Here is an 18,971-nt window from a genome sequence, read left to right as displayed (position 1 = left end):
TCTGCAGTAATCCTTTTGATGTTGTCAAACAAACTCAGAGCCAGAAAAAGTCATTAATATTTCAAATTCCATATAATCACTGGGACGTTCTCCTCAATCCTAGTAAGCAGTGCTGACCTGAGAGAACCATTTATCCTTGAGGAAGGTGACTCTGAGGATTTCCACTAGATGAATTCTAACAGTGGTAGGGCCAACTTTTCTCTCTTATAGTATTTTGACCAGTTATTGAGCCTTTATCTTTTCTCTTCCTAGAAATATGTGGTTGAAAACCCATTGTATGAGGAGCGGCGGAATCTGGACCGCCAAGCTGGCTTGGCTGTGGTCCTAGAGACAGAACGGCGACGGCAGAGTGAGCTAAAGCGCAAACTCAGTGAGAAACCAAAGGAAGAGAAGAAAGAAAAAAAGGCAAAGATCATGAAGGAAGTAAAGGAGGATGACAGGGTGTCTGAGGAATTAGAGGACCAAGTTTCTGAAGGTGGGAACTCCCCTGAAAAGGCTGAAAATAAAAGGAAGGCTAGCATCAAACTCCAATTAAAAGAAGAAGTAAAGAAAGAACCACCAACATCTTCCTCTTTTGGGAAATTCAGCTGGAAGAAGCCAGAAAAAGAGGAGGAAAAAAGTTCAGTGGCCCCAAGTATTCCCAAAGAAGAGACTGTGGAAAATAGTAAGGACAAAGAGGACGGCAGAGCTGAAGCTGGGAAGGCAAAGCCCATCAAAATCAAACTCTCTGGGAAAACTGTTGTTGCACATACTAGCCCTTGGATGCCTGTAGTGACAACTTCAACCCAGACTAAGATCCGACCCAACCTGCCTATCCCATCCACAGTCCTCCGCAAGTCAAGTTCAGCCACAGTAAGCAAGCCAGCTCCTCTTAACACCTTTCTATCCATCAAGTCCTCTGGAACCACTGCTAAGCCTCTGCCAGTGGTTAAAGAGTCTTCAGCTGATCTCCTCTTGCCTCCCGACATCATTTCTAAAGCATTTGGAGGGGAAGAGGTGATTCTAAAAGGGTCTCCAGAGGAAAAAATGGTGCTGGCTGAAAAGAATGAGCCATCACATGTACCTGAACAAATGCTACCACCTCCACCACCGCCACCTCCACCGCCACCTCCACCACCCCCAGTTATACCTCATCTAGCTGCCCCATCTCCTGCTCAAGCAAATGCTATTTTGGCTCCAGTAAAATCAAACCCAACTATATCTCACACTGTCAGCCCTGGCTTCCTCGGTCCTAACATTTTGAACCCAGTATTACCGGTAGCCATCATGGCCTCAGCACAGCCAGCTGCCATTCCTTCTGATGAGACGGCTCCTGGGGTGAGTGAGAGTGACCGGGACCAGACCCTATTCTCTGTGTTAGTGCGTCCTCCACCTCCCCTCTCAAGTGTGTTCAGTGAACAAGCCAAAAAATTGGAAAAGCGAAATTCATGCTTAGCCACAGCCAATGCTAAGGATCTGTATGACATATTCTACAGTAGTGGTGGAAAAGGGGCCCCTGAGACTAAGCTGAGTGGTGGTCCATTGGCTAATGGGGAGAATAGAGCTGAAAGTTCAGACACCTCTTCCACTTCTACTTTGAACAGCAGTGCATCCCAAGAGGAGTTGCCTCCAGATAGAAATTTGGTCTCTGCTCCTTTAGTCAGCAGCCCTGAAAAGCCCATTTCAAAACCTCTGGTGTCCCTAGGGAAATGGTCGGTTGTAGAAAATGTAGACTCAAAAAGCAGAGGCAGCAGCTATGGCTTCTTACAGCCTCTGACAAGGTTGTGCCAAAACAGGCCTTATGAAACTGTTACCCCCAAGACAGAGACTTTGGCCATGTGGACTTCTAGTTCCTTCCAGAGTGATGCTAATAGGGATGTATCTCCAGAGGGGAAAATTGAACTTGACCTGGGAGACCCTGGGCCACCAGGTGTCAAGCCAGCCCCTGAGCTCTCACATGTACACTGTCATACCATGGAATCTCAGAAGCTGTTAGAAACGCACCTTGTGGAATCTAGTAACCAGGATGAGGAAAGCCAAGAGCTCCACCAATCTAAGGATTGTGGAAAAAGTGAAGTAGAGACAAGCGCTGAACCAAAAGAAGGGGGAGTGAAGCTCTCTGAGAGGACAGTGGGAGAGGGAACAGATACCAATGTTGGGCCCAATAGTGTAGAGGATTCTAATTTGAACCATGGGAACAGATACGTGTGGGAAGGAGAAGTAGAACAGCCCAACATGCAAATGACTGACAAAAAGGCTAAGCAGTCCAAGAAATTGATAATAGGAAGTAAAACTCAAAGTAAAGTAGTGACTGAATTGAACGCACAGGCGCTCTCTTCCACAAAGGCAAAAATAGACTCATTTCCGTCAGAAGCTAGGTCTTTACTCCAGAACCCACAAGATACACCTGTGAAAATTTCTGCCCCAGAATTGCTCCTTCAGTCCCCAGCCAGATCAGATACGTGTTTGAAAGATAGTGAACAGGAGCAAGGAGTTTCAACTGCTAGTGAGGAGTGGCTAGAAAGTTCAGCTCCAGGATCAGCTTCTAGAGCCTCTAGGTACAGAAGCCTTAAACTGAAGAGAGAACGATCAAAAGAGTTTCAGGGTAAAATGATCTATGAACTGACTGTTTGGGATGAGAACAAGAAGCCAGAGACCTGGGAGAGCCCAGAGAAACCCAAAGCAGAAGCCTTGGATCTTCGAGATGTCCATCCAGAACTAACACTGACAATAGAAAGCAAGGCCTTAGAAAACTTTGAAGTTACAAACTTAAAAGTAGAAGAGCTTGCTGCTCTGGGGAACCTGGGGGATATAGATGTTGATTTCTGCAATACTCGGGTAGACCCAGCACATAGATCCGCAACTGCTCTGTCTCAGAAAGTACGTGAAGAAAATTCTATGTCACCTATAGGAAGTAATCCCTCCACTCTCACTGACTTTGAACCAATACCATCCTTTTCTGAGTTTCCATTAGATGCTCCCAAAACCCTGGTGCTTAACTTCGGAGCAGAGGGTGAACAAAACTCATCTAATCCCGGAACTGGGAGGATCACTCCTAACATTTTGAAAACTGGACTTTCTATGGGAAATGTTGGCCTTGGCTTGGGGAGCCTAGAGGGAACACACCAGGCCCTTGACCTGTTAGCAGGAGGAATGATGCCTGAGGAAATAGAAGAAACTTCTCAGTTAGAGAAACAAGGTTCACTCAGATTGGAATCAGAAACAATTAATCCTTTAGGCCTTGGGCCATCTCCTTGCCTTCCGGACCTTGTTGACTTTGTCACACGGACATCTGGAGTTCAAAAAGAGAAGATATGTTCTCTCTCTGAGCCAAGTGACCCTGCTGAGTGTAGTTCCCTGGAGATGGGACCACTACAGTTAGAGATACCGAATGCATCCGCCAGGGAGGTAGCAATTCCTCAAGTAGATGAGTACAATGACAGCCCTTTGAATATGGTAAAATCTATGGCTTCAGGGTCCCATACAAGGGAGCTGGTAGTTGGAGGCAATACAGTCCCTCAGGAAATAGCTGCACAAGAAGCTGCAGTTGATGACATCCAGGACCACACAGAATCCAGTGTTCACAACTGAGAAGACAAATTCAGAGCTACTTGTGGATGAATCAAATTGGCTTCTAGAAATCAGGTGCCCAGATGATCCAGGACTAGTTGGCTGTCTCATCTGGAACCTACATCAAGAGATGCAGTCAGCATCTTAGAGTAAATGTTCGTGGAAGCTAAAAAATTTACCTCCTTTCCTTTTTTCCGTTTTCCTTAAGATACCAGACAAATCAATCATAATTTCTATACATATCTGTAAAAAAGTATTTTCTGTTAATTATTATTATTTTTGCCAATTTATTTTCTTCTACTTTGTCATTAAAATCAAATGTCTATCTGGCTCACCATATAGTGTGCTTTGATTGTATTTTGGCTTTGACTCTGCCATTTCTGGAATGTGGGGGAGGAGGGAGACAGAGCTGACTTCTCCAATTGCTGTGTTGTATTCCCACCCAATTTCTTGGGCAGCTGATGGATCTCTGGGAGAAACACAAGAAAACCTGCTGAAATGGAAAACTACTGCTGAAGGAAGGATTGTTCATCTCTTAGGCTTCCATTTGGATGGGCCTGCCTTAACATTGTTTGAAATGCAGCGTGAGTAGCTCTTTTGTTTACTGTTTACTTCCTTGTGGCATGTCAACCCCCCACACTTCCCTCATTCTGTTGCCTTTGCTTGAGATGGTCCTGCTAATCCACAAACCTGTTTGGAAATGGCCTCAGTAAACGTGGAAGAAAATCTAGCAGGCTCACTTTTGGAAGACGACAAATCGGTAAGGCTTATTCATGCCTCAGTGCCAGGAGCAGATATGCTTTTTGGGTCAGTTTTATTTTCGAAATGGCCTTTGTTCACTGTATTGTGATCCACTGACACTTTGTGTGAAATTGTTTAGCAGCCATTTCTGTTCTAAAGAGGTAGAAGATCTGAAACTTGCTTTGGGATTGGACTCATTCTCTCTTCCCACACTCATATGTATTCCTTCCTCTGCCTCTCCCTTTCCCAAGTTATTTCCACCATAGTGTGATGTTTTGGGTTGTACATTTTGTTCAAAAGATTAAAGATTTATGAGTGGCTTGGACAAGTTTAACTTTATTTTTAATGTATTAATTACTTGGAATAAATGCATTAATCTCATGTTTCTTTCTGGATTTTTGTTTTGAAACCACACACATTTGAACTCCACAGGGAAACTAGAACAATGCTGCTGCCCTATTGCCTGTCTCCCCCTCCCTCCCTTCTTTCCCCAGTTGTTAGGGCTACTTTTGTTAGCTTATATAGTCTGTGCCCCAGTGCTTCCTGGTTGGGTAGTGAGTAGGCACCAGTGGTCTGGTTTTGGCATCTTTCTATTGTGAAGTTTTGTATATACCCTTATGTTGGCTCTCCCGATGCTCCTCTGGGAACTGAGCTCCCCAAGAATACTCATGTTCTTGCTGAGGGTGCTCTTGGGATCAGGGAGCTTGGTCCTTACATTTCTAATCTCTGCCCCAGTTTCCTCTTGATACCCCTGTTGTCAGCAATTCATAACCTGGCTCAACAGAGGCTTCAGAGTCTTATTCTCCCACTCCTCAAAAATAATGCAAAGTTGCTGATCCTTTTTCCTAAGAACTCTCGTTTTCCTGTTTCCTTGTGTGCAGAGCTGCAGAATCCCTAGGTTGAGTGCGAGGAGGCTATTTTTCTTGACTAATTTAGAAGTTTAGAAGTTGTACGGGCCTCCCTTCTTCATCTTGTGGAAAGGGCACAGATTTGGAATAGTTAGGTCCTTGGATGTTCCTCGGCCATTTGCCTTGCTGTGATTTTAGACAAGTTACCTTGCCTCACTGTGCCATAGGGTATTTTTTTTCTTTAATATGGAGGATCATTATCTCCATCTCACACCAAATGTGTACAGGGTCAGGCCATCCTGAGCAGTCTTCTTAGGTCTACTTTTTAGGCTGAAGCCTAAGTTCAGTGCATCTTTCTGACCTGGAAACCATAGACAGACTCAGAAGATGCCCTTTAGCAGAACGTAAACCCAGGTGAGCTTCAGAGATATATTTGTTTCTCCAGAGAGCTACTCCCTCTCCATTCTAGGAGCCTATCTACAGGAATTTAGAGAATATAAAAGTTTTAAGATGCCAGTTATTACTCATTTTCAGGCCTGTTCACTTAGTAAGTTCCACCTCCCTTTGGGGAGAGACGGGTGGGTTTAGGGTAAGCATGGAGAGGGGTTAATCCTATCCAGATCTCAGTCCTAAACTCACTGTCTCAGAAGGAGTCAGAATCTTACTCTCTAGGTTAGGAGAGGGCCACTTGAGAAGGGTGGAGAAGGGAAAAGAGGCAAAATCTAGGAAGGGCAGAACTAATTCAAGTAACTCGGGCTGGAGTACTTAGAGCCGCTCCTCTTGTACTCTCTTGATAACTCAAAGGCACCTACCCATCTTAGGCTTTTTCTAGAATAATGCCCACTTCTAAGAGTTGAAGCAACAGTGTTCTTCATATTTGCCTTGAACCAGCAGAGGGAGAGCTTTTAGGATTCTGTAGTTAGGGCGGGAAGTGTTGCTAGCTTCCTCTTTGATCAGTGGGATCAGGTTTTGGAGCCTATCTAGAGAAGCCGTGTGAAAGGAAGGGCAGAACTCTAATCCAGTTGCCAGCGCCTAGAGGTAGGGCCTGTTTCTTTTTCAGTACTATCACAGTGCTGAATAAATTTTCATCTTAGGAGACAAAGGCACATGCAAAGAGTGGGCCCTAATCTTCACATGTGGCCTTTGGTGTCATATAACTATGGTTTAAATTTCTGCAAACATCAGAAGCAGTTTTTATTTGACTCCCTCAATTGTGAGAACAGGTGATCAGCAGTTAGTTTTAAATTTGGGCAAACACCAAGTTTTACCTAAGTTATGTAGGTAACCCCCTAAAACTTCCCCTTGGCTTTGTGAATGGAGGCCTCTTGCTTTATAAACCTCTTTCTTCACAGCTAGCTTCAGGACACATAATACTCTTAGTGACCTTTCTGCTAAGTATACCCATTTTACACTATGCCACTCCATCTCTCTAAAACAAGTCAAAAAGTTAGCTAATGTTTTGGTAGTAAAGCATGCCAGAGCATATGTCCATTTATCAGACTGCCAGGTTAAGGGACTGAAAAAGAATGGGGAAGTGGGAATGCGGGGTTTGGATGTATAGGATACAGGAATCCAGTAGGGACATTAAGTGTGTTTAAAAAAAAAAAAAAAGCTGGAGGTGGGATCATGGAGACAGCCTATAAATTATGGAACTAAGTGAGGTGGGTTTTTTAGAAAATACATATTCCAAAGCCCTGGTTCTCACTTTCACAGCGCTTACCTACCAAGCCCGGGGAGAACCTAAGCAAGCTCTTCATTCATTGACAATTCTGTGAGAATATGGACAAATGAAAATAGTTTGGGATTGTGAGCACATTTCTTCTTTTAGAGTTTAATTTTACAATAATGTCTAATTTTTAACGAAAAAGCCCTTGTACACTTTCAAAGGACCATGTGCATTTTCATTGTAGCACTTAATGTGGTTGTACTTTTACATTTATGTGTTTCTTTGATTAATATGTGCGTCCTTCCCACCCATCCCCCCCCCAACTAGATTATAAACTCTCAAAAGCAGGAAGTCTGTCTTTGCTTACTGTTTTTTCATCATTGTATTCACAGTGCACTGTTGCCTGGCACATTAAGAGTGCTCAATAAAAATTCATTAAAAGAATCAGTGTGGTAATAGTAGCTATTTTTTTAATTAACTGTGAATACTTAGCAATTTATAAGTGAGTAAAAGCTGTAAATTGCTGATTGTATTTGCTGGGTGCTTAATACTGCAGAAGCCAGCTGTCCTCTTGCTTCTGTCCTAGATCTTTGTATACAAGGCACTGTCTATAGCAGTGAGTGCATATCAAGGCTGCCCGTGGCCCCTTCATTTCAACAGCATTTGGAATAGTGGTGCCAGGCCAGGAGGGGGACACATTGCCCCTGAAGCTCCTAGAAGAAAAACAGGATAGGAAGGGTAGGGGTACACTGACTTTAGAGTTAGCAGTAAAAGGCTTTGGGGACTCTGATTTTCAGATGGCTCCCTTTCTCCTTCCAGCCAGATTTCATAGGCATGTTGAAGTAAATTAAACCCCAAATCCCTCTGATGTAGCTGAAGGAGTAATTCAACTTTTCATGGCCCAGCATCCTCGTCATGTCATCAAAACTGTAAATCAAGCCATCAGTTTTATTTCTGGAAGGAAACCAAAAAATTAACCAAAAAAAGTTGCCTTTGGAAGAGGAAGGAGTGATGCTTTCACTCTTTATTTTTTATCCTTTTTGTTTGAATATTCAGACCATGAAAATGCATTTTGTATAAAATACAAATATTTTATACACATAAAATATGTACACACACATATAGGAAATTTTTATGTCAGTAGGGGTTATCTGGTGATGTGGAATTACAGACCGGTTTTTTTTCTCTTCTGTATACTTTCATGTATTAAAAAATAGTGTTTTTTTTTAAAGTTGTATCTCTTTCCGCTCAGTGCATCTCTGTCTCCACTCCTCACATCAGTTTTCCATTATTACAAATAGGTCTTGCTGCTTTTCCCTCAAGATTTCCTAAATTCCTCTACTCCCATCAAGGCTAGGTTACATACGTTCAAGAATACCACTCATCTTCCTCTCCTCCTCTTCCCTTTCTCTAGCTCCTACCTCTGTGGAGCTGGTTATGCATTTCCATTCATGCTGTACAAGCACTTGGACATTATATAAATCAAGATACCTGTCTTCACAAAGCTTACTTTAATGCAGGTACACAAAAGATACCACAAAGTCTTTGTTGCATGCAGAAAGACAGAAGATAACTCGTATCTAGATGTATTGATTGAAAGCTTTACAGGCTTTTATTCCTTCCACTCATGGAGCATCAGACAAGAAAAGTGTTTTGTAGAAAACAAGGGAAATGAGCATGTTTAAGAGAAGTGAAAGAGCAGAGTAAAAAAAGAGACAGAGGGACTTCCCTGGCGGTCCAGGGGTTAGGACTCCGCGCTTCCACTGCAGGGGGCAGGGGTTCTATCCCTGGTTGGGGAACTAGGATCCTGCATGCCACACAGCGCGGCCAAAGCAATAGAGACAGAGTTACGTTACAGTAGAGGAAGATAGCAAAAAAATTAAATCAAGCATATTCTGGTACTGTTTTCTTTCATCTCTCCGATACTTCGCCCCTCCTAAAGTTCAATCCAGCCCTCCCATAGCCGGTATACCTACATAAGGATGATTATGATGACATTTACCGACTCTAACCCACCTATCTTCCTTTCTTTTCAGGAGCAATTGCAGAAGTCTTCATATTTCTAGAAGGAAGGACTGCAGAAGACATTTTTACCCCAGGGAGACAGGGATAGAAGCCACAGAAATGATGAGTACCCTTGGGGCCAAAGGGCAGTCACCTCTAGGGTCTGACTTCCAGAAGGTGGGTATGGTTGCTGGGGCAGGAATGGGTTATGGAGAAGGCTCTGTTATTTTAGCTGCCAGGAAGTGGTGAGTTGGGTGAGCGAATATGTTATTTATGTATGTCTATATCTTTGTACCGGTAGAGGAGGAACAAGATGAGGATAGGCATAGAAGGTGTATATTTTAAACTTTCCACTCCTCATCTCAAATTGTCTCCTAACTTCCATCTCTCATTCTGTGCCACGATACTCACGTTAAAGCTGTGGAATTCAGATCTTCTTATCCCTCCTGGGCCCTGAGCCCAATGCTCCCAGCTAGTAAAACATCTCCTGTCTTGGCTTTAGCCTTCCTACCTGGTCCATACAAGAATCAGGGTAAAAATTGGGTATGTCCTTAGAGGAGTGGGGTATAAATAGACAAAGGAGTCTCAGGGAAGGGGGGACAATCACAAAGGATGTGTTTGAAAAATCCTGGGATTTCAGACTTCAAGACAGCTGTCTTGCAGTTTCCATTCAGTCTTACTACCTCTTCTACACACAGAACTTTTGGTACACAGAAACAGGCAAGCATTTCAAAATACCAAGGAAACACCTTACTCTCTGTTCATCTAAAAAGCCAGTAGGTGTGTCTTTTACGCCCTTTTGTGCTTTGGAACTGGGCTCAGGAACACAGTGAGGATGAGAACCTGACCTTTAAGTCCTTTAAACTCTGAGATTTATTTAAATCTGAGCTGCCCCAACTCCAAATTTACCCTTAAAACTGTTAACCTAGTTTTATTTCTGATTTGTAAATGCTGGCACTTTTAGAGTACTGGAGGTCTGCTTTACTGCCCAAATAAATCTGTGGTTTGGGTAACTTTTGGGACTACTCGTAACACTATAAATATAAAGAACTGCATAATATACAATCAAAGCCATCGACAGAATAAGAAGGAAGAAGTAAGGGGTAAGAAGTATCTCAGGGCCTCTTTTTGCTGAGCTTATATCAGTTAATGACTACTCATTCCTCAGGCATGACCCTGTGGATGAAGCAATGGAAAGCAGCCTGGTGCCAGGGCTGCCAACACTTTGTCACCACTACTTTCTCTCCCTTGCTCCAGTCCAAGATCTGTTTCTCATCAGCTACCACATTCCTCTGCTCACGGACAATCAAGGGTGTTGGTCACAGCTTTTATTCCTAAATGTGACTCACCTACCTACCAGCCCCTGGTTTGCTGCTTATACCTCCCTTCTTCAGTAATGTCTGGAGTCCACCTTTGAGATGTGCTGATTTCGGGCATGGGCAGAGGGAAAGGAAATATTTTGTAGAATAATATTTTTCCCTTTGGACTTTTAAAATTTGATATGCTAGAGTTCACATACACTATGAATGATTAAATATTTAAAATCTACTTTTTTATTGAAATATAATTCATATAACATTAAATTTCACATAAGATTCATCATTTTAAAGTGTGTAAGAAGAGTGTGTTGAAGATTGTGCAACAATCACTGTTATCTAATTCCAGAATATTTCCATCACCCCACTTAAAAAACGCAATTAGCAGACATTCCCAGTTACCCCAAAGCCACCAGCAATCATCAGTCTGCTTTATGTCTCTATGAATTTACCTATTCTGGACAATTCTGGGGTCGTATAATATGTGGTCTTTCGTGTTTGGCTTCTTTCACTTAACATTTTCAAGATTCATCCATGTTGTACCATGTATCAGTACTTCATTGTTTATAGTTGAATAATATTCCACTGTATAGATATAAACACATTTTGTTTATCCATTGGTTGGTAAACATTTGGATTATTTCCACTTTTTTGTTGTTATGCTGCTGTGAACATTTGTGTACAAGTATTTGTGTGGACATACTTTTCAATTCTCTTGGGTATGTACTGGGTCATGACAACTCTAACTTTTTAAAAAATATAATTTTGTATTAAAGTATAAGGTGCATATTACAAAACAAAAGCACACACAAGTGTTAAGCTCAATACTTTTCACACAGTGAACAGTTTGTGTAACACTTCGGGTAACCAACACCCAAATCAAAACATGGAATGTGACCAACAGCCCTGAAGCCCCTCTCCTGTTCTCTTGCAGTCACTACTTTCCTGAAATATAACTGCTATCTCAGGTGCTTTTTGTTTTTGTTTTATGGAGCTGAAATTCACATAACATAAAGTTAGCCACTTTAAAGTGAACAGTTCAGTGGCATTTAGTACATTCACAGTGTTGTGCCACCGAAACCTTTGTCTAGTTCTAAAACATTTTCACCACCACAAAATAAAACCCTGTGTCCCTTATGCAGTTAGTTCCCATTCCTACCTCCCCACAGACCCTGGCAATCACCAGTCTTCCTTCTGTCTCTGTGGATTTACATATTCTGGACATTTCATATAAATGGAGTCATAAAATCAGTGACCTTTTCTATCTGCTTTCACTTAGAAGAATGTTTCTGAGGTTCATCCATGCTATAGCAAGTATAGGTATTCCATTACTTTTTATGGCTAAATAATATTCCATTGTCTGTGTATACCACAATTTATTTATCCATTAATTCATTGATAGACATTTGGGTTGTTTCCACCTTTTGGCTATTGTGCCTAGTATGCTATGAACATTCATGCATAAGTATTTGTTTGAGTACTTATTTTCAGTTCTTTTCAGTATATACCTAGCAGTGGAATTTCTGGGTCATATGGTTATTCTATGTTTAACATTTTGAGGAACCACCAAACTGTTTTCCACAGCACCAGAATCATTTTACATCCCTTCCAGTAAAATGTATGATGGTTCCAGTTTCTCCATATTCATAATACTTAATTTCCTTTTTCATATATTATAACCATCCCAATATTTCATTGTGGTTTTGATTTACTAATGTGGTTCTGATGACTAATGATATTGAGCATCTCTTCATGTGCTTTTTGGCCATTTTATATCTTTTTTGGAAAAATGTCTAGTGAAGTCCTTTTCCATTTTTTAATTGGGTTGTTTGCCTTTTTGTTGTAGAATTATATCAGGTGGACTCTCAACCACTGCTCCACCAGGGAAGCCCCAAGAATTCTTTAGATATTCTAGATACTAGATCTTTACCAAATATTTTCAAATATTTTCTCCCATTCTGTAGGTTGTCTTTTCACTTGTTTTTGTTAGCTCCGTTTTTTTCTAGTTCCTCAAGGTGTAAAAGTTAGGTTGTTGATTTGAGATCTTCTTTTTAAAAATGTTTACAGCTATAGTTTCCCTCTGAGCACTGTTTTCACTGTACCCCATACATTTTGATATATTGTGTTTTTATTTTCACACATCTCAAAGTATTTTATAATCTCTCTCTTGAATCTTTCTTTGACCCATTGGTTCTTTAAGAGTGTGTTGTTTAATTTCCACATTTTGTGAATTTTCCAGTTTTCCTCCTGTTATTGATTTTTAGCTTTATTTCATTGTGGTTGGAGACGATCCTTTGTATGATTTTAATCTTTTTAAATGTACAAGACTTGCTTTGTGGCCTAACATATGATCTATCCTGGAGAATGTTTTATGTGAGCTTAAGAAGATTGGGTATTCTGCTGTTTGGGGATAAAGTATTCTGTATGTCTGTTAGATCTAGTTAATTTAGTATTGTTCAAGTCGTCTGTTTCCTTAGTGAACTTCTGTCTAGATGTTCTATTCATTATTGGAGTATTGGAATCTCCAACTGTTATCATAGAACTGTCTATTTCCCCTTCAATTATGTCAATATTTGATTTAAAATATTTGTCTAATAAGTCCAGTGTCTGGGCTTCCTTGGTGATGGTTTCTATAAACTTCTTTTTTCCTGTGAATGAACAATACTTTATTCTTTTTATACCTTGTGATTTTTTGTTTAAAACTGGACATTTTGAATATTATGATGTGTCAATCTGGGAGTCAGATCCCCCTCCCAAGTTTTGCTGTTGTTGATTATTGAAGTCTGTAGTCATCATTTGTTTACTGACTTTTCCAAACTATTTTTGCTAAGACTGTATGCTTGTGTTTGGTCCTTAAATCTCTGTTCCAGTATCTCAGCAGTCAGTGACCTGACAGAGATTTCCTTAAATGCCTGGAGTGAAAAAATGAACAAAAACAAACAGACAAAAAACCCACTTCTCTTGGTCTTTGCAGGCACTGACCTGGGGCACCACTTCAATGCTAAGCCAATCTGCCTAAAACTCTGCCTTGGCCTTCACCTCCTGGCTGCGTGGAACCCAAAGTTCAGCCAAAGGTGCAAGCCTAGGGTCCTCTCAGGTCTTTTCTGAACTCTCATCTGTCTCTGGGCATATACTTTACATGCTGGATTTCCCCATACACATGGTAGCCCTTCAGAGTTCTTATTTCCCCATGTATCTTCCTCCTCAGACTCCTCCTTTCCAGACTTTTAGATCTGTCTGATGCTTGTTCCATTCGCTGTTTCTTTCTCTGTGCAGCCACTGGTAGTATATGTCTTTAAATGCTTTCAATGGATGCTTTGAAAGCTGCTCCAGCTTGAGGGGGGCAAAACAAGGTCAGCCTCAGCACAGATTCCTTGGGGAACCGCTAGACAGGGCAAGATTCACAGCTACAATCTTCTGAGAACAAGGTGCATATTGTCTTCCCCTGGCACCCGCAAGCCACACCAGGAATATGGGCTGCTGTCCCAATGGCCACCTCCAAGCTGCGGAATGGGGGATGTTAGATGGGTAAGCAAAAATGCTACAATGCTTTGTTACTGAAATTTTGCAGCTGCTTTTTTCATTAAGCACACCACTGGTTGGACTCCACTGTAAGTTTTTTATTAGATTCCAGAGTTCTGAAAAAGTTGATTCTGTCAGTTTTTGCCAGCTTAATGATAGCCTCAGTGGAGGAACTGATTCTTGTAGATCTCTGCGGTGCCATTTCTGTGACATTACAATATGTTACTTTTTGAGGAACTGTCAAACAAACTGTTTTCCACAGCAGCTGTACCACTTTATATTCCTACCAGGAATATGAGGGTTTCATTTTTTCCACATCCTTCCAACACTTGTTATTTTCTGTTTTTCTTTTTTAATTATAGCCATCCTAGTGGGTATGAAGTGGTATCTCCTTATGGTTTTGATTTGCATTTCTTTAATGACTAATGATGTCAAGCATCTCTTCATGTGCTTATTGGCCATTTGTATATCTTCTTTGGAGAACTGTCCAAATCCTTTGCCCATTTTTAATTGGATTACTTGTCTAAGATCCATTTCTTACATATTATTTTCTAGTCTTTTTCTTACAACGTTATCCTGAAAATCATGCATTAAGAAAATGTGTGTATATTGGGCTTCCCTGGTGGCGCAGTGGTTGAGAGTCCGCCTGCCGATGCAGGGGACACGGGTTCGTGCCCCGGTCCGGGAAGATCCCACATGCCGCAGAGCGGCTGGGCCCGTGAGCCATGGCCGCTGAGCCTGCACGTCCGGAGCCTGTGCTCCGCAATGGGAGAGGCCACAACAGTGAGAGGCCCGCGTACCGAAAAAAAAAAAAAAAAGAAAAAAGAAAATGTGTGTATAAAACTACCTACGGTTTCAGAACTTTACACAACATGATGTAATTCTTAAACACAAGAAGAAGCACTTCTGTCTGTATAAAGGTACATATTGTATTAATTAGGATTCTTTTGGTTGTAACAGAAACTAAACTCACACAAGCTTAAGAAAAAAAAATGAATAGGTGGTAATTTGTGGTTTGGTAATTGGGAAACCGAGTCAGAATTAGATCCAGGAGGTCAGAGATGTCATCAGGCCTCTTTGTTCCCCATTTCCTCAGCTCCGCTTAACTTCTTATTTTCTCTCCACTCAGATGCAAGTTAGCACCTGCAGGCTCAAGCTGCCATGGTTCTTATAGGCCTCTGTCTAGAAAATGAGGTGTATCTTTCCTTATAGCACCAAAAAAATCTCAGGGAGGATGTTGATTAGTGTGACTTGGGCCACATTTCTCTCTCTGAACAATTACTGTGACCAGGTGGATGAAGTATCCAGACCAGGCCCTGGTCATAAGCTCACCCTGGGAAGACAGGGTCTACCCTAATGAGGAATCTAGACTAAGTTGAATTAATGTGCAGTGGGGGAAGATGAAGTTCTCCAAAGGAAATGCTTTCTAAGTAGAAAATAAAATGTCCCCTATAGAGCTGCGAAGATTCAGTGCCTTCTTTGTTTGTAGCCTTCCCTCTTTGTGGCTTTTTATCAAAAGATGGTGCTCAGGTTCTTATCCCCACTAAGATACTAGTAATTGCTGCCCTTTTCTTGGTGGTGAGGGTATGGGGTAGTAAGAGATTAGAAATAAAGATCTTACAGTTCTGCCTGTTCCAAAAGCTCAGGAGAAGAGAGAAAGCCCAATTGTTTTGGAGTTGGGAAGAGGCTAGAACATGGCTTCTGCTTCTGTGACCTTGAGCTTCATAGAGGAACTGAAAGACTCCTCTATAAAAAGGTAAGCATTTGCATTTGTCTGAATTCATAAGATTAAACTGTTTTAGTCTTATTACATAGTCTCGTGACATGGAAGGACTATTCTTGTATATTGTAAAAAAAAAATTACCCCCCAGACCTTAGTAAGAAGATGAGGAAGTTGCTGGTAGTTTCCACCAAGGAGCACTGTCACCATCTATCAGATTTATAAGTAAGCTGACTACCAAGTTTCACTCTTATTCTTCTCTCAGTTTCCAGAATATGGATACATTTTTCATGCTGCAAATTATTTGGAGATCATTTTCTAAAATATACTTTCAGATGAAATACACATTCCCAAGTGATACTTGAGAGGCCAAATCCATCTTTGCATGGAAAACCATCATTTAAAGCCGTTGTTGATATCTTCACAAGCATAGGTTGAAGGCACACATGGTGAAGGGGTAAAAAGTCCTTTCCAGCAGTCTTGATTCTGAATTAGTCCAGCTGATACCACTGAATCACAAAATGTAGCTCACTCAATAGCCCTAAGCAGCTAACCACAAGTAGCTAATACAGAGTGCTCTCAACAGGTTCATATGATGGCAAGTTGATGCTGGGAAACAAGGGAAATATCGGACAGACTCTTGCAAGAGCCATAAATAATGTGTGATTATACAGCAGCAATTATCTACAGGTGGGAGGATTAGTGTATTTTAAGAAAGCATTTCAGTCTGGTTTTGTTTTGTGTGTATGTTTCTATTTTTATTTTTTGTTCATAAACTATAGAAAGTAAAACTTACTAGTTGTAGGGGATATTCAAAACATGGAGTGAGAAAGCACAAGGGTTATGGGTAATAAAGGTGGAGAAACACAACAATAAAGAGGTAAGACTGATTTTTCATTAACATACAGAACTGAGTGACACCTTTTAAGAGTCATCCATAGATACAAATTTTGATAATGCCTTAAAGTGACAAGCGTATGGCCATGTACTTGAACAAATCTACAAAGGTATAAAATGAGTGGAATTTATAGTTATAATCAAAACTCACTGCAGTGCCAACCTGACACATGATAGCAGCCATATTTGTAAGGTGCTTTACAGTTTACACAACACTTTTCCCTCATTCTCTCTTTTGCCATATATTTAATGATAGGCATAATTGTGCTACATGCTAATTAGGCTTAATTAGTAAGTTCTTGTGAATGACTGTAAAGTGGGACTGATTTGCTGCCAAAGCAAATTTTCAGTTCTTTTTACTGTATTAGTCTCCTAGTATTTATAATCAGGATCAGTTTAAATCGTATTCCATTTTGCATCATACATGCTGATCCTCATGTATATTAAGAAACAAACTCCTGAGTCTACTCCTAGACAACTGAGCTCCCCTTGCTCCAGGGCTTTTGTTATAACAAAACTCTCAACCCCTACCAGTCCACTCGTAATCGCACATCTCTCCCACTGGTCCTCATCTACTCACACTTGAGGGGGACTTGTGTGCAAAATTTAACATTCATTCACCAACAAATTTTTATTGAGCACCATGTGCTAGAGATTGAGCAAGGCATTGGAAGCATATGCAGTGGTTGGCAGAACAGTCCTGGTCCCTGCCCTCATAGGGCTCACAGAGTAATGAGGTACACAAAGCCTAGAATGTGGCGGGGGAGGTGGGTGGGAAGTTGGCAGACCTGTTTTACCCTCCCACTAAGCTACAAACTCGGGCTTTTATCCTGGGGTCTCCATTTGACTTTTTCCCTCATTTGGTTCAGCACTCAGGCAGGGAAAACACAGCTGTCATAGATTTTACCCCCTTTACTCCCAGCACAAGATGCTATAGGAGGGAGTGCCTGGGGCCAATAGCCTGGTATTGAATAGGTGAGGGGAGGGAGCAGAATTAGTGAGATGAAGATATTGGAGAAGCAAGTTCCCAGAAAAAAGATAGCTTTTGCAAAGGCCCCGAGGCAGGAAAGAACTTGGCAGATTTAAGAAGCTCATTTACTGAAATTACAGAGGTTGAGGCAACAGGAGAAATGGCTTAGAAGACTGGAAAGGTGGAGGGTCCTAGAGCCAAGTTAAAAACTTTATCTTGAGGGTACCGAGAAGCCATGGAAAAGTTTTAATGACGTTTCCCTGCCTCTTGTATCTCAACCCATTATTTACGTGGATAGGCCTTCTTATCAATTAGTACAGAGATGCTGTACAGACAAGAGTAGTATCCTTTCAGACTGAAACACATGGGTAGCTTAGCAGAAACCATGCTTCGGAGCATCAAGTAGAAAAAGTATGAGTTCAAGAGTCACAACGCATGAGGGTCTGTATGGTGTTGAACCATTTCTTAACCTCTCCAAGCCACTTTCCTTTTCTGTACAGTTGGTAATGTAATGTTTAAATCCTTCATCAGGTTTTGTAGGATCAGAAGTAATAAGTATAACGCCTACGACTGGCATTCCATAGGTGGTAGCTGTCACTATTTTAGCAATGCTCTCTTGCTAACACAGATTTCAAACTCTCTTGGGGAATGGAATCACAAAATAATACATCATCAAATTGTGAAGAAACCTTAAAGATTTGTCTGTATATGATGCTTGCATTCCTTCTGCAACAATGACAATTAGTTGGTTTGTTCTCCGGCATTACTTATAACATCCAGAGACAGGAAGCTCACTGCTTTCTGAAGCAGTCACTGCATATTTGGCTCTATTAGAAGGTTCTTTTTGTGGACTGAATCCAAATCTGCTTCCCTGTGACTTCTATCCAGGGGTCTTGGTAGTACCCCTAATGCCTCTTCCATGTGACAGTCCTCCAGGTATTTAAGGCCATTATCTCCCACTACCACTCACCTAGAGTTGAAAAGCTTGTTTCTTCAGCCTAAGAACAACAATAAAAGGGTCAATTCATCAAGAAAATACAACAATCTAAAACATATATGTACCTGACAATAAAAACATGAAGAGTGTTAGTGGAAGATTTTAATAATAGTAGTAGTAACTGTCATTTACTGAGCACCCCCACTATACTTGATACTATAGATACACAGATAAGTAAGTCTCAATCAATCCTGTTAACTGAAGAAAGTTAGAAAAGTAAATAAGTGTAACACAACATTACAGATACTGTGACAGAGGTCTGTGCAGGAAAAAAGTGGGGTGGGGCACCAAGGGAATAGTTATCTTTATGAAAGAGGGGTCTGCCTCTTATAAGAGATGATATAAACTACACCCTCTCAACTGAGTAGGCAATACTTACACTCAACTGGACTTATCCATTTGTGGTATTTGTTAAAACATCATTTTAGAGGTTTTAGTCACACAAAGTATTCAAAACAGCCACTGTTAGTGACTGCAAACGCATTCCTACAGAGATGTTAATTCTCCCTGTTAACATTCTTTACAAAGACTCTTGGGTTAGGGGCTTCCCGGGTGTCGCAGTGGTTGAGAGTCCGCCTACCGATGCAGGGGACACGGGTTCGTGCCCCGGTCCGGGAAGATTCCACATGCCGCGGAGTGGCTGGGCCCATGAGCCATGGCCGCTGAGCCTGCGCGTCCAGAGCCTGTGCTCCGCAACGGGAGAGAGGCCACAACAGTGAGAGGCCCGCGTACCGCAAAAAA

At 41.4% G+C, this 18,971-nt stretch overlaps 2 protein-coding genes across 2 annotated transcripts in view; both read left to right on the top strand.

The window, feature by feature from the left end:
- Positions 1-4,671, top strand: part of ZNF318 (zinc finger protein 318) — a 26,856-nt gene extending 22,185 nt beyond the window's left edge. Inside the window, exon 10 of the mRNA XM_024765978.1 lies at positions 253-4,671. Within this exon, the coding sequence (XP_024621746.1) occupies positions 253-3,570 (3,318 nt within the window). The 3' untranslated portion in view covers positions 3,571-4,671. The remainder of the gene's footprint in view (positions 1-252) is intronic.
- CRIP3 (cysteine rich protein 3) overlaps positions 4,022-18,971 on the top strand; it is a 21,151-nt gene continuing 6,201 nt past the window's right edge. The window contains exons 1-3 of the mRNA XM_024765982.1: positions 4,022-4,133; positions 8,841-8,985; positions 15,288-15,402. Coding sequence (XP_024621750.1) covers positions 15,341-15,402 — 62 coding nt within the window. The 5' untranslated portion in view covers positions 4,022-4,133; positions 8,841-8,985; positions 15,288-15,340. The remainder of the gene's footprint in view (positions 4,134-8,840; positions 8,986-15,287; positions 15,403-18,971) is intronic.

This window comes from Neophocaena asiaeorientalis, unplaced genomic scaffold, assembly GCF_003031525.2.
Source record: "Neophocaena asiaeorientalis asiaeorientalis breed wild unplaced genomic scaffold, Neophocaena_asiaeorientalis_V1.1 scaffold46, whole genome shotgun sequence".
NCBI lineage: Eukaryota > Metazoa > Chordata > Mammalia > Artiodactyla > Phocoenidae > Neophocaena > Neophocaena asiaeorientalis.
Note: the sequence above shows the minus strand (reverse complement) of the source record. Positions and strands in the feature narration are given on the sequence as shown.